This window comes from Thermobia domestica, chromosome 9 (genome assembly GCF_964235325.1).
Source record: "Thermobia domestica chromosome 9, izTheDome1.hap1.1, whole genome shotgun sequence".
Lineage (NCBI taxonomy): Eukaryota > Metazoa > Arthropoda > Insecta > Zygentoma > Lepismatidae > Thermobia > Thermobia domestica.
The window spans coordinates 36,760,575-36,785,122 of record NC_137462.1 but is presented as its reverse complement, the minus strand read 5'-3'; the positions used below and the strand labels follow the sequence as shown (position 1 = coordinate 36,785,122).

The following is a 24,548-nucleotide window of genomic DNA, read 5'->3' as shown; positions in this document are numbered from 1 at the left end:
TACTACGTGACCTATTTTCTAAATTTTCAATATTTCTTGCCATACTTACGTTATACACTAAAATTAAAATGAACAAAAATTTTGCGAAGCATAGTTAAGTCTCTTAAACGATGAGAGAGGAATTCAGTTAGTAAAATGTTATATTCATTTAAAAAGTTCATAATAATAAAAAAAATAAATAAACTTTTGTAAAAGATATGGAAATAATGTATTGGCATGTGTTTATTGTTGAGTTTGTTACCATGGCAGAATATAGAGGGCAGTTGAAGTACTCATCAAAATTGCGCGGGGAGTAGGAAGGACACTGGACAAGCGAGCTGCAGAAATTAGTTGCTACACCTCATGGTAAGAATTGCATGTAGTCCGTAATTTTACGTAATTTCGAAGTAATAGATAAGTGGATAGCGTGCAAACCATTTCGTACTGCATTGTTAAAAATAATACACTGCTACGTTTAATTAGCAGCATACGTTTAGTCATGAAGTGGTCTGACGCTTTCGTAAACTTTTGGATTAGACATTGGGCAAAACAACCACACCTATTCCCTCCAGGGAAAAGAGAGAGATGAATTTGTTTAAAGTTATTTGTTGTTCAACGCTTTATTTATTTATTTATTTATTTATTTTTGAAGCCAAAAACTTACAAGCTTTTTTCCCACTTTTTTTTGTCAGATTTTTAAAAATTAAATTTCTGTCCTACTGTTTTGTCCTTTAGGCTAAAAGAGACGTACCGTATGATTAATGAAAGCAATGGGAATCTAGAAGGTAACAACAATGAGGGACACCCAGAACCAAGATTATGATAGGTATACTATATTATGAGTTTATTATAAACTTCCAAAACTATAAATAATAGCCTAGATTATTTTTGTCACTCAAAAAACTGGAGGGTTTAGGGTCTCTGGTTCCGGGCTAAATGCTCCACTGAATGAAAGTGTACGGTTACTTAAAAATTGGTAGAATGACAATGTGGTACAAAATGGGCGAACCTCCAGAAGACACGGTGTGTTGTCCACCACGAACTCACAGCTTTGGATCAAACCAGCGATTCCTCTTACCATATGCGAGTAGTATTTCTTTCAGAAAAAATGTTCCGAGGGGGCACACTTAGTATTCTGGGGGGACACCTGCTGGTACTATTCTATTTACTATTATATTATAGACGTATTTTTGGTCTCATCCGGGGGACACTCTGAGAGCTCCGGCGGGGCAGTGCCCCCCAAAAAAACATGTCTGGAAGAAACACTGTATGTGAGCACTATATTACTGAGTCATTGTGCTGACCTGTTAGGTTCTTAAACATTGTAAATTACGCATAAAGTTAATCTGCACCCCGGGACCGAGGTTACTTCAACACGATTCTTGTATATGGCTCTCTGATGCCCCGGTTTAGCCGTAACAGTTTCGGATTTATATACCGTGATCTGTTTGTCGAAAATTGTTCAAAAATCGAAATGTTCCTGTTTTTCTCCAAAATATAAGTTACTATCATTCGTGTGATGCATAAAAATTATCGATACTCAACTAATAGGAATAATCTACTGCAGGGGCGCACCCACGAGGTCCGGACCCCCCAAACTTCCTAACTCAACATACATTTGTACACTTTCTCAGTAAAATAATACTTGTTTAACAGGGAAATGATTGATGTAGCATGAAAATTTGATCTTATACTCCATCTGTACTCTCTCTCTTATATATAAAAGAACAAAATAGTTCTCTCATTTTTTCTAAAAATATAGGTGGAAGTATTTTATAATTACTTACAGTCTTTTCGGGTACAGAATAATACCCATTCAATACTACGTAGACGTAGTGGCTTGTAGTATTGGACCCAATGTCGGACGGAAGGGGGGGGGGAGGTATAAGGCCTCGGCAGGATCCTCACTCAGAGAGCCCCATCTAGTATATAGGATCCTCACAAAGCCTACTAAATTTCATCTTTTTAAAAATTTATTCTGCTTATTGTAATGACATTCTATTTCCAACAGGGATTGATAAAATGCTAACTGAAATATAAATATAACCGGAAATTAGAGTTAATATTCACAGGTCGAGTATTATGAATATTTATAACACAAAGATGAAGTGGTTGCTTCACGAATGTTGTTTCAGTGGAAGCACAAAATCTTCAATTATATGTTGAAACATTTTAAGATTATCTTGTTTCCTAATGTATAAAGGTAACCAAGAAAGTTCTGTCGCTTTTTCACCCACCACCTTCCAACATCGATATGTCACCTAAGACGTACCTGAAAGATCAAAAATAGTCCCCATCAGCATCGACGACTTTTTGCCAACGTTCTGAAAGGCCATGGATTCTATCGCGGTAGAACTTCGTGGGCCGTGAAACGAAGGTATTAAGTGCATTTTGCACCTCTACTAGGGATTTGAACTGGCGTCCTCTAAGGTGATTGTCCAAGGAATGGAACAGGCAATAATTGAACGCAGTGCCATTTTAGTTTTTCTTGAGCCATTGATCTTTTTCTTTGAAATGAGCTCTAAACTAGTTTGTTTTTAAAATCTTTTTTAATATCCCTTATTTTGTGAAAAAATAATTAGCCTATTTGGTGTGTAACGATAACGGTAATAAGTCAAATTTCATACAATAAAAGTTAATTTTCACAAAGCAAGGTAATTTTAAATAGATTTGAATGATAAATTGGTAAAATCAAACCATTAAAAATTCCTGTTCATTTCAAACTAAAGAGAATACTACTTTCTTATATAAATAAATGGGAATATAAAAGATGGCGCACTTGCTGTTGATGAAGACTAACTACGGACCAGACCTACCAATACTACCAAGAAAATGATATTAAAAAAAAAATGCCTCTATATTCCAACGACACGGTTTTAGAATAAATATTTAGGTATGCCAGAATTTTACATCGAGGGCCTTTTGCAAAAAGTTCTTCTCACTTTCTACCTTGAATACTCTCCAGGTCCTTTTTAAAGTTTCGTCAAAACATTTAGTCAAAAGCAGACTATAAATAACAGGAAGTAGGAAAATACAAACAATTATTTACATATACATCTATGATATCTTCATTTAAAACTATATTTTGCGATACTATGTTAATAGAAAATTATATTTATGTAGGCTTATATAAATGCTATATAATTTATTTAAGCTCTTATAATACCTTATGTGTATATTCGCCTGTAAGATTTTGCTTTATATAAGTTCTTTGTATATTTTTATACTGAAAGAGTGAAAGGCCTGTACAATAAATATCCGAATTTATTATTTGTTGGAAACGTAATAGTTGTATAATTGCAGTACTTTAGTGAAATGTAGGTGCATATTTCGTATAAAGCTTGATTGTCGCGTGTTCATTGTCTAGTAGACAACCCACTTCTTTATCTGTTATCTAAAGATATTTTCTTTCTACTGATTTTTAGGCATGTATTTTCCAAAAACTTTCTCCAACTCTCTAATTTCCTTTCACCTTCTTCCCTGTTTATATTGCATAGTACAGAGGCGGATCCAGGACCGACTTCTGGGGGGGGGCGGTGGGTTGTCATACTGCTACTTTTAAGGGCTCCAAACTTTGGGATGGGTTTTTATTTATATATATAAAATAAGAAAGTTTTCTCTTCTGGGGGGCGATCCCCCCCCTGGATCCGCCCTTGGCATAGTACAACATCATCGGGAAACACCAGAGAGGTTCCATGGACTTAAGGTTGAGTCTTGGTGTAATCTAACCCAAACAGGGATGTGGCGTGTTAACTTCTTACTTGGGTCGTAGTTCCTTATACATTTGTTGGATTATCCATACGTATTTCTCTGGCACTTCGTTAGGTGGTAACTGCCATAGGTTTTTTCAAGTCAATAAAGAAAATACGTAATCCTTTTTGTTTGTGACATTTGTCTGATTTTTCTGTAGTTTCTACAGTCCTGTACGTGTCCCTTCTTAAAAATGGGTACAAAACACTATTGCTCATTGACTTGGCATTTTTTTTCTGTTCATAAATGTTCTGCATCAGATTCCATTCTTCCTTAGACATCGCTATGCTAACTGACGTGGTACTCTGCCGAAGATGTTTTCCAAAGAGACTATATGTAATCCTTTAATCCCTAACCCTTGTCCATAGTTTGTCTTAGTATAAAAATTGCATTCGTTGTACTCTTTCCTGGCATAAATCCAAATTGCTCTTCTATTGATGTTTCCTGCCGTAATCACCTATCTACAGTTTTCTTCCAAATCTTCATGGTATGCGCCATTAATTTGATTTCTCTGTTGTTTCCACAGTTCTGTACATATTTCTTTTCCTTAAAAATTGGTACAATTAAGACTATCTCTCCATTGTATTCGCAGTTTTTTTTCCTGTTCATAAATTTTCTGCATCACATCCCATACGATATCTACCAAGGATCTTATAAAATAGAGGATTTGCCCTTACATCAAAATCTTGAAGCCATACGTCACAGTTTCTCCACCCCTACTCTGCCCACTCCACCCAATAGTATCGCAATGTTTTGAGCCAACAAACATGGCGGAAACGAAAGTAGCCAATCAGACGATGGCGGAAACGAGAGTAGCCAATCAGACGTGCCGATGTTCGGTTGTTTTTTGGCTTCATTATTTAATAGGATGAAGATACATATGGGCAGATCCTCTATTTTATAAGATCCTTGATATCTACACTTTCTGGCTCCAAACTCTTCCATGCTTGTACTGGTATGTCATCTGGAGCTATCACTTTTCCCGTCTTCATTTTCTTTAATACTTCCGATACTTCTTCCAGGCTTATTTTTGGTGTTGCTGCAAGATTTGGAGTTCCAACGCTGAAAATTTTTCTCGGATTTTCTTCATGTAAAAGCTTTTCGAAATAACTGGCCAATTTCTCTTTGATCCTGTATTCATCAGTAAGCACCAATCCTTGGTCATTTGTCACTGACCTAATATGCGTAATATCCTTTGTTGCCTTGTCTCTAATTTTTGCTAATCTGTGTAGCTTCTTCAGTTTGTCTGGTGTTTCTCATATCATCGTAGAAAAATATGTACTCATTGCTATTTTCTGTTTACTTTCAGTGCACCACACAGAAATAACTCACTCAGGAACAAATGCCGTGTAGTAGTCATGGCTGAAGAGGACACTAGCAGCAGCTGTACGAATAAGTCAGAGCAAGTGGCCTTGTTGCCGAATCTTCACAACCGAAAATCAGACGAACATATGAATGGAATTGGAAACAGAAATAACACTCAAAGAATCACATGCTCCATATATATTTCACAGAAAGCGGATCAACAGATGTTGAAAGACTTACTAAGTGATCTCTCTCCTGCAGGAGATGTTCAAATAACCGAGACAAACAGCGGAATAATTTTATCTTTCTCGGATGAAGAAGATGTGGATAAATTCATGAATATTGACCTGGTAATATACTTTGGGAGTAATGTACAAATCGCAAAATTTTCTCCAACTGAAAAAGCATTTAAACAGGCTTTGATTGTGAAAAAATTCCCTCAGGCAATTCCCCTAGATGATGTGAGAGATGCTTTGAATAGTGAAGGTTACCAATTTGGACAAATAGACAGAATTCAAACAACGTCATCACACTTACGGATTGAAATTTTAGATCCACACCAATATGAGAACCTTTTACGTTACGGGTTGAACTTCTTCAATGTGGCTCGATTCATAGTTGTCCCGGAGAGAGTGTTCCGATCACAGAACTCGAAAAACCGTAGATCAAATAGTCCTATCCAATGCTTCCGATGCCAGGGATTCTGGCATATAGCTGCCAACTGTCAACACATACCACGCTGTGTTCGCTGCGGCGATCCCCACACCGTTGAGTACTGCCAAAGACCTCGTGACGATCCTATTTGCTGTCATTGTGCTGGCAATCACCACGCAGCGTATCGCAAATGTCCCGTCCGACTTCAACTGCTCAATTCAACTAGGGTGACTATCTCACTTATTGGTAGCCCTAGAAAGCAGACATCTCCTCCCCAACAAAAGGACTTGCAACGGGAAAAGAGTACTACCTTACAGGATTCAACGAAGAAACCAGGTGACCCTAACGCCAACGGTCAACAACAAAATTCATCTTAGACGTAACAGAGCTCAGGAAGGAAAGACTCGGACGGACAGAATACTGGAAAGAGTGGCACAATTTCTTTTTACAAGGTTTATTATTTTTTACACAAAAATAACAAATGAGAGATTTTTATTCATAAAACCAATTGATATGTTGGTCCAATCTTTCAATGTTTATAGTTATAAATAGCAGTAACAAATTTATAACAAAGTGTACATATGTAATAGTAAATTTTTTGCTGCTTTCTTCTACTACGTTAGTTGTAACAAATTTCAGACCCACAATGTAGTAATAAATTGAATAGGATATACTGTATTTGACCGTTTTTCGTTTTGAGCTTTTGTTTATGTATATCAGAGTAAATTGAAATTATATGTTACAATAACTCGATTATTCTATATTTACTATACGAACATAGTTAGGGTTGCCATAAACTTCGATACCGAAACCGAGACACTCGTTAAAATGTCCTGTTTTTAAATTTGCAGTGCTATGGAGATCAAAAAGGGCATGGCTCACGAAAATGTATACATAATATAACAAACCACGTATATTAAATACCAGACGTAATATAACAACCATGGAGATGGGCCCTCCCTAGAAAATTTTCTTCAGGCGCCCCTGGGTATTTGATATGGAGTAAACCGATTCTGATCCGAGTCCAGAATAGAGTTATAGAAACACTTCTTTCCTGTTTTTTTTTCTTTTTTTAATGAAAACTCGGTATTTTTTCACGTTTTTTCAGATTTTTTTCTTTCAGTACAGCAATATCTTTGCATCTTTTCAAAAGTAAAAATTCATACTAAAATTTCTATTTTTTTCCTCATGAAACTCCCAGACTTTTCACGATTATACTGAATTCGTGGGAACCTTGCAGTAGAGTAACAAGAAGAATACTAGCTAGGCCAATCATTTCTAACTGGCTGACATATGCCGTAGAAGCACAGTTCTGGGATCAGAAATGAAAAAGGCTGTGAGAAACAGTTGGAGCAAAGGAGATGAGGGTTAGAGGTAGAGGTAGGGAACCGAATAAGTGTTTGTGCGCAGTTTAGTAGTAATCATGGATCCATGAGTAGTCCCCGACTACACCATCGACGAGGTTCTTGTTTCGCTGTCACCAAGGCAGTTTTCAACGTCAGGTTTTAATGTCTACTCCTTGTTCTGTCTGTCCGGATTACTGAGAATGGGAGCAGCAAATTTTGACGTCACAGTGTCCAGATGCAAATGAACAACTTGGACGGACAGTAAAACTAAAGATCCGTGAAAATTAAAACTAGTCATCATCATCATCTAAATAAAACTGAAAGTCATATTGAAAAGGGCTGAACGGTTTGGAATGAATTTTTGGACACAGTTATCATTTACTTCGAGCTGTCTTTTTTTTTTTTGGGTGTCATTTTCATAAAAAAAAATATGTATCCTGAAGGTAGAGCGGGAGGTTCAAAATTCATGCCAAAAACAAAATATTTCATAATTTTAGCTAAGTTTGGCAGATCAAACTCAATATACCGGGTGTATCAAAAGTCCGGTATCTAAGCTAACTCCATTATGAATAAAGATACAAAAAAAAGTAAATTGTTGGAAATAGACGGTTTACAATCTAAAGTGGTGAAAATTTCCCAATCGCCCCATCCATTTGGGCTCCACATTGGTACAGCACTCTATGTAAAATAAAAAAGGTAACGCTGTCAGTTCACCAGGCTCTTCCCCTTGTGCTCACACCATACCAGAAATTCAACAATATTGGGAAACGGATTTGAAGTTCTAGGTTCCTCACTCAACAACGTGCATGTTCCCGTTTTATTTTTTTGTGTAACTTTATGTTCCGTTCGAGCAGCCTGTTGAAAAGGAAACATTGTTTCTTCACTTAATATAGGAGGCCTTACAAGTGTGGAAACCAGACGGTTTGTGCGATTGAAAAAAATGTTTAAGCCTCATTCACAAAAGCCCTCCATTAACTTCTGTTCTTAGCCAGTTGGATCCAGTTTCTACTTTGTATTCGCATTTCTACAAGATCCGTCTTAAATATAGTCCTCCCATCTGCGCTTAGTTCTTCCTAATGCCTTTTTTCTGATTGGATTTCCAGTTGAGATTAAAATAAATTCTACTCCAACAGTGACCTCGTTAACTTGTTCTTCTGTTAAAATATTCAAAATCGTTAAAACTGACACACAATCTGATGTCTATATAAGACATACGTACAAATTGTGATCATAAAGTATGGTGAATGAACAGTACCATTTATCGATGTTGTATTCATTTCAACTAGTAAGCCCGGTGGCCTAAACTTTTGGTACAATCAGTGTCGAGTTTGAACGAGTTGTGACATGTTAGTTGGTTTTCAAAGGCAGAAGAGTAAGGACGTGTTAAGAGTGTCTGTCGTCAGCCAACATTAAGTTTTGTTCTAAGCTGAAAAAAAAAAAAAAGCGCCAAAAAAGCGCACGAATATCAAAATCAGTGTATGGCGATGAAGCAGTGACACTGAAGACTGTTTACAAGTGGTATGAGCAATTCAAAAGCGGCAGGGAGTTGGTTGACAATGATCAACGATTAAGACATCCTTCGACGTGAAAAATATATGAAAACGTGCAAAATGTAATACAAATGATTTGTTCAAACAGGCGAAAGGCTATTCGAGAGCTTTTCGAAGAACTAAACATGTATGGGTCCATGAGAAGCATTTTATCCGCCGACTAAATGGGCAAATGGCTTCTTTACTACAAAAAACGCGCGGTGCCACACCTTGCTTTTAATCCGCGAGTTTTTGGCCGAAAAAATATTGTCTGTCCACATTCGTTGTACTCTCCAGATATAGCACCTGTGACGTCTGGCTCTTTCAAAACATTAAAACCGTGCTTAAAGGAAAACGTTTTGACACCATTCCTGACATTCAGAGGGTCAAGACGGAGTAGCTGAACGTCCTTCCAGAAATGCTTCCAGTCATTTATTCAACGTTGGGATAAGTGCATTGCTAGCCAAGGACAGTACTTTGAAGGAGATTGCATCGAATTCCATGTAGCTTATTACTTTATTTCTAGGAGAATTATTCACTGTACTTTTTGATCATACCTCGTCCATAAAATAAAATTAAAGAAAGAAATAATCATTTTGAACTATTACAATCTAGTTGTTTATTAATAAATACGTTTGTAACACACATTGTTTTAGAGGCCAAACGTTGTATGAAACAGATCTTATTCCAAGGTTACAATTATAAAACATTTGGTCTCTAGTACAGCATACAGACAATGTCACTTATATAAAACAATTCATCTCAATCTTTTACATCCATTTATGATAATGATTTAGTGCGACAATCACGACATTCGTGCAATTCATTTACAAAGGACCAAGGAATTACGATTACGTCCACCTCCTAATCTACGTCATTATAAAAAAGCTCACTATGACATCTTGTATGGGCTGAGAGTGTTCGTGAGAATCAAGGGGTTGAATATCCAGTCCTGCATTTTGATCTCTCAACACTTTCCACTGATTTAGGATCAAAGTATATTCAGCTACTTTATCTACATTCCCTAGCTCACTGTACACATGGAGTAAACCACGGTAATCGTACTCAAGGCCAGAGTATGCATCTCCAAACAGCTTTCGACCTGTAACGAGAATAATAAAACATTTTATCACTTACAAGTAATATGGATGTCAATGTTAGAACTATGTGTCACTGTTAGGAGAAACCAAATAACAATAGATACGAGTGTGAGTCAGAAAGTAATGCTTCCAAACCCAGTACTTGGTCAATAGTACTGCAAACATTCTGATCTGTTTATCATTAATGCACTGATGTTTAAGCTTTAGAATATCACTTGTTTCATCTCCCTATCATTTCTCTTTCCAGAATAATGGTGCAATCCATGGCATACAGTGGTGACGTCCGGTTGAAACACTAGGCTGTTATTTACTTTCTGACAGAGGAAGGTTGTACGCCCAGGAACATTCATCGCCGGCGACGGGCTGTGAATACACCATTGCGACCCGGAAACGAAATGTCAGTCGATGGAGTGCTGCCACACGTCCTCTTCTCTGCCAAAAAATTCAAAGTTGTCCCATCTGCTGGCAGTGTCGTTGACATTCTACCATTATGCCTATAATCCGGATCTTGCGTCCTGCAACTTTTGGCTCTTCCCCAAACTTAAGGATCACCTTAAGGGCTAACGCTTCAGTTGTGACGCGAAGGTGGTAGCAGCAGTTTGGCAATGGTGTCGCCAGTAGCCACCATAATTCCTCGTCGACAGCATGAAAAATCTTGTTTCACGTTGACACAAGTGTGATGCCCGTAATGAGGACTATGTTTTAAAAATGCCACCATTTGTGGCTGACATTGCAAGCTTCCCACTGATGCTATCTGTCACGCACAAATAAAGGTATCACCTTGGAGGCATTACTTTCTGAATCACCCTCGTAAAATCAGCTACTCAACAACGTATATACAGAACTTTAATAATAATCTATTCCAACAGAATACAATCTAGAGCTCCATAGTGGCTAAGTGGTTACCGTACGCGCCTTTGGCGTGGGAAACCTGGGTTCGATTTCCGGCGGGAGATCATGTAATTAGGGTTCCACGTTAAGCTGTAGGTCGCACACTGATACGATTAATTATTACAATTGTATAAAAACTCATTTGTAAATGAAACCCCCTTTCAATGCTTCCGCACTAGTAAGTGGCAACCTTGACTTGTCATGCAACGACGTAGTTATCTTGCTGCCGAGACCAGCTGCGCGAGTGGGCAGCTGACGTCACAGCGAAGGCTTCCACTCCGCGAACCACGAAAAACTCTTCCTGTTGACTGGAAGATGAGGTGAATGTCATGTAGGGAAGAAAATAGCGGAGCTTGATAAGGAATATGGGAACTTGTAATAGTAAAATATATTGATGGAATAACATTCGAGAGTTAGTTTTGAGTGCATTCATGGCTTTGGAAGACTTAAAAGAGAGCAAATGGATGTGAAATTAATGAATAATTGGAATGACAGGTATTTGGTTATAGAATTAAGCGTAAGTAAGTACAGTTTGGAGAGCCTTCATAAACTGAAAATGTTAAACTGAACGATTTAGGATTTAAATTTCTGGGCTTCCAGCATCTATGGCCATGCTAGCCCGTCACGTATGAGGGATGATGTCTCTTGGCGAGCACACTATCCGGGAGAAGGGAAGGAAGGAAGCGGCCTGGGAACTATATGTTAGGTACCACCCCGGCATTTGCCTGGTGTGAATGGGGAAAATCCAGGAAAACCTCATTCAGGATGGCTGGTCTCAAAAAGCTTTTCACACTTTTTCAACCGAGGGCATCCATCGAGAATCGAACCCGGGACCGTTCGAACACTGAACGTTAACGATCGTTAGCCACTACTGAAAGATTTCATTTATTATTGCTTTTATAGCCCGCTCCTGACATTTAATAATGTCGGTTACTGGACGTTTCACTTCAGGTCCGAACTATTTATACTACTTAAAAATCAAAAACTGTTTTTACTACCATCACTACTATTATTATTATTAGGTTGTCCAAAACCTATTGAGCGTTTGGAGGTAAAAATTGAGAATAGCGATTTGAAATCAACACGAAACACTATATACCATTTTATTCGGTGACCTTCTGCCATTTTCCGGCAACATCATAGTGCCATTACTATAGGACTACTGTGATTTCTTTCTTTCTTTTTTCTTTTTTTTTTTCATTGACACGAGTTTTTCACAGGTCTCTTTTGAAATTAACACATCATTTACGAGTTCCGCAGGGACCGAAACAAATCACTGTATAACGATACCAGGTCCAAGCTATAGCGTGCACGCATTAAAACATTCCAGTCAAGTTTTCTCGATTTCTGACGGGTCGTTAAAGATGTATGCACGATGACATTCTCAGCGTAGAATACGACACCCTTTATGTTGAGCAGTTATGCCCGTTTCTTTTTTTCTTTCTTTTAATTTCTCGTGCTAATTGTCGACAGCACAGGTCCGAATGCATCGTTCTGCTCATCAACAGGAGCTCTTGATGCACGATGCCCTTTCAATCCCACCAAACGCAAAGCATAACCTTAATGGGCGTCTGTATATGTGTTGCCAGGCATTGTGGAGCTTCTTCTCGCTTCGAACACGATTTTTTCGCGCATTATTGTCGCAGGTTATCCATTTTTCATTACTCGAGATTACCCGCTTCAGAAATGGCTCGAGTTCGTTATTTTTCAGTAGATATTTACAAATAGCAATGCAATCGAGTAAATAGTTTTGAGTCAGATCATGTGGCACCTAAATGTGGAGATTGTTTTCTCCAAATGGTTTATCACGTTTTGGTGACGGATGTTTAGCTCATTGGCGGTGACATGACTGCATACATCCCGGTCTTGCACGACTTTTGTCAGAATATAATCTACTTTTGGTGCGTTTGGTCGCCCACTGCAAGGTGCATTTTTAGACATCGAAATTTCCAGAACGAAAGCAACTGGACCACCTTTTAGCTGTTGCTTTTTATAACGTATCCTGCCCATAAACAGCACATACTTCTGCGCAGCGTTTTTGCATTTATCAAAATAAAATGGTAAAATGTAGCAGTTTTGTGGAAAGTTCCCTCATCTTCATGGCGCGATGTGTTACGTTACGTTTGATTATAATTCCAACACTTTTGATCATCTACTAGCTTCAATAGTCAGGTGTCAATTGACGTTACACCTGACCCGCTGCGACTCATGCACTCTTAGGTTTGGGGCACCAACTCTATCTCGTGCGCAAACGGCTCACTACTTTTTAGATTAGCTGATATAATAATAATAATAATAATAATAATAATAATAATAATAATAATAATAATAATAATAATAATAATAATAATAATAATAATAAAAACAACAACTATCACACCGATCTAGTGGCTGGCGCGCACCCTAGATGTATGGGGTCCCGGGTTGAATCCCCGGTCGGAGAACACCGAAATTTGTATACATTACGGAGGTTGAGATTCCCTCTTAAATTGTTTATCCATGTCTCATATAGGCTCGGCGGTCAACACGGATGCTGAACTTTAACGAACAATTAAAAACAACAATAATAATATAATGTTTATTATTATTTTGATACGATTAATATTTTCTTACGATCAGAATCCTTACGAATGAATTTTGCAATTTCTTACCTATAACAATGGATCTATTGTACAGCTGCTCAGCTTTGTCATACTGCAGCATATGGTAATTATAGAGGCTTGCGAGATGACCCACGGATAGAGCAACTTCGTAGTCCTCTGGTCCAAGGAGCTTTTCTTTGATAGAAATAGCTTTCAGATGCATTAACTCTGCATCCTGGAATAAAAAGGAAAATGATCAGTACTTCTTATAGCGCAGAGGACAAAATTAAAATATTGGAAACACTTATAGCATATATAATCTCTTGTTACATTATGGATTATGATTAAAATATACTCATACGTAGAAAATATAAGTAGAATAAATAAATAAATAAATAAATAAATAAATAAATAACAAGCATGTTTATGAGAAATATCTATTCATACTTATAAGAAAACTTAACAGCGGCTCGATACACAGAAAATGGGTGTATTATTAAAACAAATGCCTAATAATAAAAACTCACTCATTTATAATTTTCATAATTAGTGTATTAACTAGATACACTAAGTAAGTACTAAAATAAGCGCTAGTACTAAAATAAGCAAGTTCACTTTCAAGGAAGTGGAAACGGAAAGTGTAAGTGGAAACATCAAAACAATTTATACAAAACAAGAAAACATATAGATGAAAGGCCAAAATCTGAAAATATATGAACCGAGCAAAAAATAGACAAAGGGTCAGATTTGATCGGACTTCGTAAACGATTGGACTATCTTGAATCTTTTCAATCCAAAGTAGTTCGAAGCAGCAGTCATGGTTAACTTTGCGCCAACTAACTAATCCTTCAAATTGTAAGTTACACCTTTATTTTTACCAGTTATGTGAAGGACATTAATAGAAGTTCATTATGCACGGAGGTCTTCCTCCTTGACAGGTTTTATTTCGAATTCTAAATTATCCAAATGTAATATTACATGATTCATGAATTAATTCAATGTAAACTCATTGTACTTCTTTACTGTAAACAGCAAGATACATTTAAACTTCTGTAGTTCACTTATTACCAAGATTCCAACAGCTTGCTAGTATTCAAATATTCTATTGCTTTCAGTATGCATAGAGAAATTAAATTCACGTAGCGAAACATAATTCAATTTTTAATTACTGAAGTAGTAGATTTTGTTTTATTTCATGCAAACATGAATTTTTATCAGTTAAAAGGTACATATATTCATATATCAAACAAATAGTATTTCACTAATTCTCAATAAAACATGAAAAATACAATACATACGAATTGATTAAAATGCATATTCAAGCGAATTTACGGAAGAAACTGTTAAAGCTGAATACCTTCTACCAGAAGGTCATTTAAAAATCTAGAGAAAATAATGTAGGATTCACGTTCTTTTAAAAATAAAAAATTGCCACCAGAAAAATCAACTAGAGACAGTGGTAAAAGTAAAGCAAAATAACCGAGACATCCTACTTAAATTCAATGTTTCTTTAAGCTCAAAAGAAATTCTGGATTCTTCGGGTTTTTCAGAACAAAACCAGATACTCTGAGAGAAATACGGGTATGGTTTAGGGTAATTTTTTATTCTTCTTTTTAAGGGAGGTAAAGATAATTAAAATTGAAATGCATAGAAGAATTAAACGAGTTTCCATCAGTTCCTTATCCACTTTGTCATGTACTTCAATAGATAACACTATTCAACAAATAAGATCTAATTTGTCCGTATTTGTAATGTTATATATAGCACAATATAGATTTGTAATGTGTGTTTATTGTTGACCAGTTCGTCGACAAAGCGTATAAAATAACTGCTTTGACAAGTAAATAAATAAATAAATAAATAAATAAATAGAGTACCAGTTTTACTACACAGCATTTTCTCAAAAATATTAAAAACACAGAGCAATTGTAATATCATACAAATGCCTTAGTCCTCAGCAGGGCGTAATATTTTATCATCACTATATTATTCTCGTGTGTTCAGCTACAGACATTATCAATTGTATACTATTTAAGAAGAAATGGTAAAGTAGTTGGATAGTATTTTAACACTTCAACAAACGCAAGCAACTCTCTCCCTCTACATATATATGTAAAGTGAAACCTTCTTTAATGGATACCTCTAAATAGCAAACACCTCCATAGTACGGAAAAACTTTTTTTCTCCCGGTTAAAATATGTGTACTATTACGAGAGAGAACCCTCCCTTTTATGGACACTCTCAGATACGGATATGTACTGGGGCTCTCAGATACGAATATGTACTGTCTTCTTTTACTCCCAACGTTTTAGTAGCCTCATCACAACAGACACAAGTATTTCTCAGCTTATACGAACTTACCACAGAAGATAGTTTCTCCAAATTCGGAAATAAATCTCTATTGATCCGTTCAACTGATTCAGGAGTTGCAAGCAAATTTCGATTAGGAACTAGTGTCCGCAGGATTACTGCAGAAATTCACAAACCATCGTGATTGGTTAATCCTGTCTGCAAGTTCATTATTTAATAGTAATGTTGCATGTTATTATTGGATTACTTTTACTTTTAACAGTCAGAAAAATAAGAAGTATAATCGCAAAAAGAAAAAAAATCACACAAGCATCATAATTTGCAGCACACACCCATATAAACACATTTCCCAGCGATAGTTTAATTTCTTTTCATAGGAGAATATAACCCTCATTCTTCCAATAACCCGAATACAGTGTTTCGATATTAGCCAATATTAACAGTTATAATTAATGTCTTACTGTAATATTCGGTAGAGTAACGGTATACGGGGTTTTCCCTCGCATTTTTTTCTAAGCTGGACCTTCTGACCATAGCAGCTCGGAGATTTAGGGTTTGTTGGTTAGGAACGACCCTGTCCGTTACAGCTGGGTCTAAGGAACCTCTTGCCGATGCAACTCAGCGGTAGGGTAATATCTCTGCCCGATGCAGCGCGGAGATGAGTAAAGAACCACTTGCTCGATGCAACTCAGAGGTAATGATCGAGGAGTCTCTCTCGCCCAGTGCAGTTTGGAGAGGTAGTTAGGATATGACCAGTTAATAACTGATGTCTTTTGCCCTGTTATTTGCTTTTATAGCCAGTTTTGAAGGCGGATCCTGAGGAGGTGTTAAAGAAGACCCGTTCGTGTTCGTCGGCTGCTTGCTGGTGCTTGTGCCGAAGCACGTGGTGTTTACTTAATATAAGGGGTTATTGCAGTATACCGCATACAATTACCACATGAATTGTGAGTAATCTAAATTTGTTTAACCCCTCTGTAACAGAATCTAATATTTACGGACAAATAATTAAGTCCTATCAGTGTTCGTTATTGAGAAGTTCACTGTATTTATGTACATAAGAAACACAATAGCAACAACCAAGTGAAACATATTTCTACTTCTACAATTTCTTCGTAAATATGTGCGCGTGGTCCCGACTTCGATGACCGGTGAAAGTACTCGTCTCGAATATAAACCCGAATAGTGGTTTGGATTCCACTTTAAATAGCAATCCTGTCTCATATAGCTTCAGTGCTACAAAGAAACATTAAACTTAATCAATCCGATCTCACTTTAAACAGTAAGTACCGTGTTATATAGCCTAGGTACTATAAAGGGACGTTAAGTTCAAAGTAATTTAATCTCACTTTAAACGGTAGGTTCTGTCTCATACAGTCTCGGGACTGAAAAGGAACGTTAAACTCGAATGGATTCAATCCAAATCTTCATAGTATTTACTATTTATAATGTGCATACGACGGGGTATCAAAAAGTTAGAGAATCACCTCGCAGGTGACGAACTACGAACCCCCTCGACATGTATTTTATAGTTAGTTCCTTGTATGCTAATCATGCAAATTCTGAACTTATTATTTTTTATTTTATTTTATTTTTTCAGGTAAATCACTGAAGGTGCGAGGTGTCATTAAGTTCCTCCATCTTCTGGAGAAATCAGCAAACCAGATCCACGAAAAGATGAAATAAGTCTATCGAGATAAAAGCTATTCTATGAGATGATATCCATGTGGAAACGGCAATTTCAAATTGGACAATGCCCATCTCGGATGCCTTTAGATCTGGAAGATCACTGGTGATGCCGCCTTGACGGAGAAAGTTGAGAAGATCATAATGGAAGACAGGAAGATAACCACTGAAAGTGTTACGTATGCGATTGTAATGAGTTATGTGTCTGCTTGGAATATCATTCACAACCAGCTGCATCTTTAGACAGTGTCAGACGGTGGGTGCCACCACTGCTTATACCTTTCCAGAAGAGAAACCGCGTGGACGCTGCAAGAGAAATGTTGCATCACAGTGAGGTGAATGAACAGGACTTTTTCGGCAGTCTAGTGACATGGATGAAAGTTTGGTTTATCTTTATGACCCAGAAACAAAGGAAATGACCAAACAATCGAAATATCTCTCCTCCTCCAACCCTAAAAAGGCACGAGCGCAGAACTCTGCCGCCAAGGTGATGCTTTCAATTTTCTAGAACTGCGAAGGGCTCATCACGACAGATTACCTACCACGGGGACAAACTATTACTAGTACCTATTACTCCCATTCCTGGCTAAGTTTTAAGAACTGAAGAAGAAACGTCGTGGATTGGTTACAAAAGGGGTGCTGCTGTTGGCAGACAATGTACTAGCTCATTCTGCCCATGCATCCATGATGAAGGCAGTGGAATTAGGATATGAAATATTGCCCCATCCCCATACTCACCGGACTTAGTGACTTCCCAGAAATGAAGCTCCATCTTGTCAGTGGGACACCATCTTGTCAGTGGGAATGACGTCATTTCTGAAGTTGGATTGTTGTTTTAAAGCCAAACTGCAGAGTTGTTGGTAAGAGTCGGTAAAAATGTGTCACTAGGCAGGGTGACTAGGGTACATCGAGAAAGATTAATACCATCATGGTGTCATAGATTTCCACAGTAGATTCCTTCTAGGTGATTGCACGAACTTTTTGATACCCCCTCATATCTACAGACAAATGAAAATGTTCTCCGTCAAGGATTATTAACGTATTTCATTGTATTACACTGATCCTCTGCGAATTTTGCGAAAATATCAGGTTATACTTCAAAATTTGATATGTTTTGAGTGGCAGCGAAAAATACAACCCTCTGAATAACGGATACCGGTAAGACTTGATTATTTCTTTGTATATATGGTTACAAAAATTTAGATTACTAACAGTTCATCCAGTAATTGATTGCAGTATACAGTAACTATATGAGTTTCAAATAATCGAAATATGCTACTGTACTTAATGTTCGAATTATTAGGGGATCAAGAAAACATACCCCTCATTAGGAAGAAAGTATCGCTGGAGTACATATTTATAAGGGTGTGTTCTGGAAAATATACTGCTTATGTGGTGATTTTCTTCTCAAGTACGTATCACCTCCCATTAAAATATATATATATATATATATCTAAATTCGTGTCCTGACTGTGCTAAAAATAAAAGTAATTCATTAAAGCTTTTTTTAAATACCTACCAGAAAGCAATTTGTTGTTCACTGTTAAGAATCATTTCTAGTTCAGATTGCAACATATCTGTTTCTGTACGGTGACTTAACAGATCACTGATTTATGACAAAGTCATTTTGTGGGACATGGACTTTCTGTCTATTGCATTGCATCGCAGATTTATTTTCAAAATTGAGAAAGTATTTTCTGTGCTAAGTACGTATAAAGTGAGAATAATCTCTGTCTGTTACGAAGATGTTATTAAAACGTTACGGGGGAAAGAGGACTGTCCGTCTTCGTAAAAAGGAGGTCTCTGTTCCATAATAATACATATATTTTTGCTAGGACAAAAAATACCTGTCCATATTATGAAGGTTTCTGTAAAGGGAGTTTCAATGTATATACGAGAAAGAACCTAGATCAATCTACTAATTATGCTACCATTACTTCCTTGTTTCCTTATAAATTTTCAGTCTTATAATATATTAAACTTATTATTCTACGCTTTACATTACACATAGCTTAAAAAGTACTACTGCGAAGTACTGAAAATAAATTGCTGTCCATTTATCTAAATAATTAACACATCATGCTTGCTTCTAAGTAATGAACTGTCTCCATACGAAACTTGTAAAAATGGCTTAATTAGAGAAAATTTACATCTATGTTTCATAGAGTTTATATACAAATCACAATACACATTGTTGATAAAAGGCAAACTGTAATGGTAGACTCCAAATAGAATTTAGACATGTTTCAGGTTAACGATTTGTTTTACTTTACTGAAAAATGAAGAGAAATACTCAATTGAACGTCTTGGTGTTATGTAATGAACGCTAGAAGAGTACACGAATACTCTTTACAACTGAAATGAGAGTGGAAAGCACATAGTGTGAGGGAACTCCGAGAAAATCCATGGATAAGTTTTGCTCGTTCAACACAAACTTTATATGGCCTAGAATCGAACAATTTTGATTTTAAGTGCTGAAGTTATCCTTCTTTCCTGTACACAAGAGGAACAACATGAATAAGTAAGGGTTCATAAAGAAATTCAGAAAAAAGAAAAGGCCTGCTGGATAAAGTTAACAGTGAGGAATATGAAATATCGTTCTACAAAGTATAACTCTCAAGTTATTATCTCTTCAAGATAGTTTCGTTCTCTTGTAGCAGTTCCTTCATAAGTGAATGTTTGTATGCTCTTATTGATTTTCATTCCTGAACTGCAGCAGCGCAGCGAGGCAACTGCCAATACAAAATATGACGTGAGATTTATCGTTAATCATAAATCACATTGTGTTCCAATCTAAAATTGTTTTTTTATCACTTCAAACAGGAAAACAGCAACCACAAAATAATGAACGTATTACATTATTCTTTAGTGAGCTTTCTCTTAATCACCCACTCATTTTATAATGTTACTATCCAGTGTCATACAGCTTCATCTATATTTGAACAACTGTTACTGTGTTAAAAAGAAAGCGTTATTTTGAAAAGTTGCATAATACAGCGTGTCTATATGTCAGGTATACAAAAGTAACTGTTAATTGCAAAGAAAGTGCATTACTAACAGAAATGTTTGTTACATAGATGTAAATGAATCCAGCATATCGTCACGTTTAATGTCCCACGTATAGTCTGTGAGTTTCAGACGCCCTCACTGGATGGTGCACACATCTGTGTGTCTACATAAGTATTGCATCAGTCATCATAGAGTCGTACATCGATACTGAGTGTGTCACGTGTTGTTTGAGGTTTCAGGAGTCCAGATCGGCTACAACCGTCCAGAGAAACTTGAGGCCACGTCATCACAAACAGATACCTCAAAGATAGACTGCTTTTGCGTGGTACACTCATTTCGTCTATACTTGTTATGTGGCACGTAGGACAACGGATACAGGAAGGTTCACAAGATAGCGGCTCAAGTTTCTGAAGAGATGGTCGAACAAGTTCAGCAGATATTTTTGCGGAGTTCATGGACATCAACTAGATGTGCCAGATTAGATCTTTCTTCGTTTTAAGGTTTACGTTCCACGGTTATGCCGGTTAGGATAAAGGAGACGGTGATGATGAGAGATGAGTGGAATGAAGAAAGTGGGAGGAAACGGGAGAACCCCAAGAAAACACACGAGCACGATGTTTGTCTACCACAAAGTTCACACGGCGCGAGCTGTGATCGAACCAGGGACCCCAAGCACCGGAGGTGAACGCTCTACTACTGAACCAGCGTGCTCCCCGTGTGCCAGATTAGAGTTGAATATTCCTAAACCTACGGTATGGATGGTACTGAATACGCAACTGAAGTTTCAACCATACAAATTACAACTTTCGCAAGCTTTCAGTGACAGTCAAGGAAGAACGCGCTAAACTTTGTGGTGAACAATTGTAAGGCTGATGATAATTTTTTAGACAGAACTGTTTAGAGACAAGGCCACAGTCCACATCAGCGGTAAGGCCCATAGGGTTAGCAGAATCTGTATCAGATAATCGAGTAAGTACGAGACTCACCAAAGTTAAATATTGATTGATTTGTTGGTTAAAATATAATGGAGATGTCAACAGCAAGGCTAATCTTTCCCGTCACGATAAAATCATAACGTTAAATAGCGTGAATAAAATTTAAGATAATTTCTGTTTTTGCTCAGCCCACTATCATATCATACCTGGAATTATCTAATGCTGCAGTTACATCAAGATATGGGTAAGATTTCATTTTCCAACACGATGTGGTACCTCCGCATTTTCATCATAAAGTAACCACAAAGTGTCGACGCGAATTGGTCATTGTGGAACGACCCCATGGCTACTTAGTTCGTCTCACTTGACCCTATGGACTTCTCTATCTGGGTTTTACATTGAAGAGTGTGTGTTTGTTCACCCTCTTCCAGAAACATCGAAGAGCTGTGGGACCGGGTAACATAGCAGTTATCATCATCAATGCAAACATGATTGAACGGATTTGACAGAAAATCGATTACCACTAATATAACTAGGGTCTGATGAAAGAAGCACACATTGAATACTTGTTTAAAAAAATAAAATAATAATAAAATTAAAAGTACTGGTTTCAGTGCTATATGAAACATTTCTGTAAGTAGTTTCTTCACAATTAACGGTTGCTTTTGTATAATCAATATATAGACACCCCATATTATGAAGCAGAGAAAATGTTTGAATACTTACAGCGAACTTCTTCATGCTTTGGTACAGTCTTCCTAGATTGCCATAATGCTTTGCGGTCTGTACATTCATTTCTCCAAATGCATCTTCTGACATCTTAAGCGCTGATAAATGGAGCTCTTCTGCACAAGACAACAACGAATTTTCTGCTGAAAAGACAAGTAACATTATAGAAGCGAAATAATGAAAATATTCAGGTATACTTAAACTAAGATAAACCCCCGGGTTTACAGTACATGGGGCTACAGCCAGGTGGCGTTTAATGGATGAATCAAGGAACTGTCTAGTTTAATGTCCACAATAATGCACCGAAAATGATGATGGTGATAGAATGAAGAAAGTACCCACGCACAGGTTGTTTGTCCACCTTACAGCCCTTTGGGGCAACCTGGGATCGAACCAGGGACTCCACACACCAGACCATGCTCTATCACTGGGCCACCGCGTCCCCCCAGATGTTGTTTAGCTTGGCGATGTCTCTGTGCTAGTTTTCTTAACATACTTGAGATAGAATTCAAATAAAACATTTTGCAGAGCACGAAATATAATGGAACTGTTGCAAATGGTACTTCAGTATAAACGTACGGTTTTTTTTTATTTTTATTATAGCAACTGACTGGAATTTTTTCATGATACTACCATTTATAAAGACGTTACAATTTCCAAAACGTGAAAGCGCAACGAATCACCATCACAACGTTTATTATCGACGACTTTGCCATTGTATTCAGTTTTATGTCAATTCGTGGTATTTCTATACACCCTTCCCTTGTAAATATTAATATTTATCCGCCTCCTCTCCATTAATAATTGTATAATAACCAGTACAATTTGGTAAGTACAATTTGCTTACACGCGATTAAAAACTTCTAAGAACTTTTTTTCTCATTCAGCATATATTTGCACTGAAGCTGTGAGAACTTATGTTTTATTGAGCATGTCACAACTCCCCCTTTTTTTTTTCTAAAGCATTTTCAATTCAGACTTGAACTATCTCGACTAAATATCTTGGCTGAAATTTCCAAAGTTTTATTTCATCAGTGATGTATGCATGGTACCTTTACAAATACAGATCTTTGCCAATTTTCTTCCCATCTATCATTGTTAATTCTTTTGAACTTAGAACAACTTCAGTGCTGTATCTTGAATCATAATACACAGATGATTCTTACAGTATTTCCACAACCCAAACAGCAGGCACGTGTATACGCCAATCGATCGTAGGCCCAAGGTCAAACTGGTGCAAGAAGTAGAGTGACAAACATACTATTTAGCACAGAGGCAGACTGATTTTTAGTCAGTTTTTAGTGACAGTGCCAATAAGTGCTAAACATCGTGTGATACGTGAACTATTGTTATATGAGTTCGAACTTAGGCATATTGCTGTCGCAGCAACCCAAAATATTTGTCAGCGAAAGGGCAAGATGCAATACCTACAGCACAGCAATTCGTTGGTTTCAGAAATTGCATACAGGTTTTAAAACTGTCGAAGGTCAGACCGCCTCAGGGTAACATATTCGGAGAACATACGATACACCATTGAAGAAAATCCATCTAACAATTAGTAAAACCATCAGGAGCAGCCGCATTGTACTACATGAGTTGAACCCAGCTCAAGCTCAGAGGAGACTGGATGTGTGTCGACAACTGCTGCAAAATCCGCGTAATGTACTATTTCTCAAACGATTGTCACATGCGATGAAAAGTGGGTGTTCTTCCGAAATCCGAATGCGCAAAAACAGTAGCTGAGCCAGGCCAACTTCCAGAAACGGTTATCAAACAGATTCATTTCACTCATAAAGTCATGCTCTGTGTGTGGTAGAACTACGAGGGGATAATTCGCTTTGAGTTCAATCCTAACGGTGGTGCTATCATTCCGAGCAGTTAGAACAGTTGTATGCTTTAAAAAAAATAAAAGAAAATAATAAAATAAAATAAAATAAATAAATAAATAAAAACTGCATTGATGAACCGAAAGTGTGTCCCGCTGCAACGGATAATGCAAAATCAAACTCTGCTAGAAAAGCGCAGCAAGAATTTCAGGAACTTCATGGCATCGAAGTGATGTCACATTCGGCATATAGTCCTGACGTTGCACCTTCGGATTACTACATGTTTCAGTCCATGGCTCACTTCCTAAAATCACGATGCTTCACGAGCTAGCAGGAGGTGGAAACAGGAGTGATTGACTTCTTTGCCTCTAAAGACAAGATGTGGTATCAACGTGGAACCGAGGGACTGGCAGGAAAGTGGCTGTAAACAGTCCAATATGAGGGTCTATGCTTTGAATCTTAATCTGCTGAGTTGATTTTGAGTTAACGTCCCTTCAACAGCAAGACTATATGAGACGTGGACCTACTAATTAACGTGGAATCTGAACCACATGAGTTTCCGCCGGGAATCGAACCCGGGTCTCCCACGTCAAAGGCGCGTACGCTAACCGCTTAGCCACGAAGGAGCTCCGAATGTTAATCTGCCTTCATTTTACTGTAATAAATACAAGTATGTCGTGTACTACAAGACTGCAAAACTTATAATAAATAAAAGAAGGCGGAAAGTTCCATCATCATCTTATAGTGCAACGTGATTATCAAAACAACGCGACTACATTTAAGTCTTAAATTTTAATTTTAATTTACTTGAGAATTTCTACCATGGCAACTCTTGCCTAGCATTTATAAGTAGTGTGTGCGTTAGTGTTAGGACTTTGTGCATCATTGATAGGGGAGAGAACCTGCACATAATAAATAAA

General features: G+C 37.2%; 2 protein-coding genes across 3 annotated transcripts in view; one reads left to right on the top strand and one right to left on the bottom strand.

The window, feature by feature from the left end:
* Positions 1-232: 232 nt before the first annotated feature.
* On the top strand, positions 233-6,441 carry LOC145694566 (uncharacterized). Its single transcript, XM_081770900.1, has 2 exons — positions 233-345; positions 5,039-6,441. Exon 2 carries the CDS (start codon positions 5,088-5,090, stop codon positions 6,063-6,065), a length of 978 nt encoding a protein of 325 aa, XP_081627026.1. The 5' UTR covers positions 233-345; positions 5,039-5,087; the 3' UTR covers positions 6,066-6,441.
* A 2,712-nt stretch (positions 6,442-9,153) lies between these two features.
* The window catches only part of Pat1 (Protein interacting with APP tail-1), a 49,136-nt gene continuing 33,741 nt past the window's right edge, over positions 9,154-24,548 (bottom strand). The window contains exons 9-11 of one of the 2 annotated variants that reach the window (XM_081770898.1): positions 21,800-21,945; positions 13,206-13,371; positions 9,154-9,665 (exon numbers count right to left, since the gene is read on the bottom strand). In XM_081770898.1, the coding sequence (XP_081627024.1) occupies positions 9,433-9,665; positions 13,206-13,371; positions 21,800-21,945 (545 nt within the window). In that variant the 3' untranslated portion in view covers positions 9,154-9,432. The remainder of the gene's footprint in view (positions 9,666-13,205; positions 13,372-21,799; positions 21,946-24,548) is intronic. The other variant, XM_081770899.1, reaches the window with a different exon arrangement.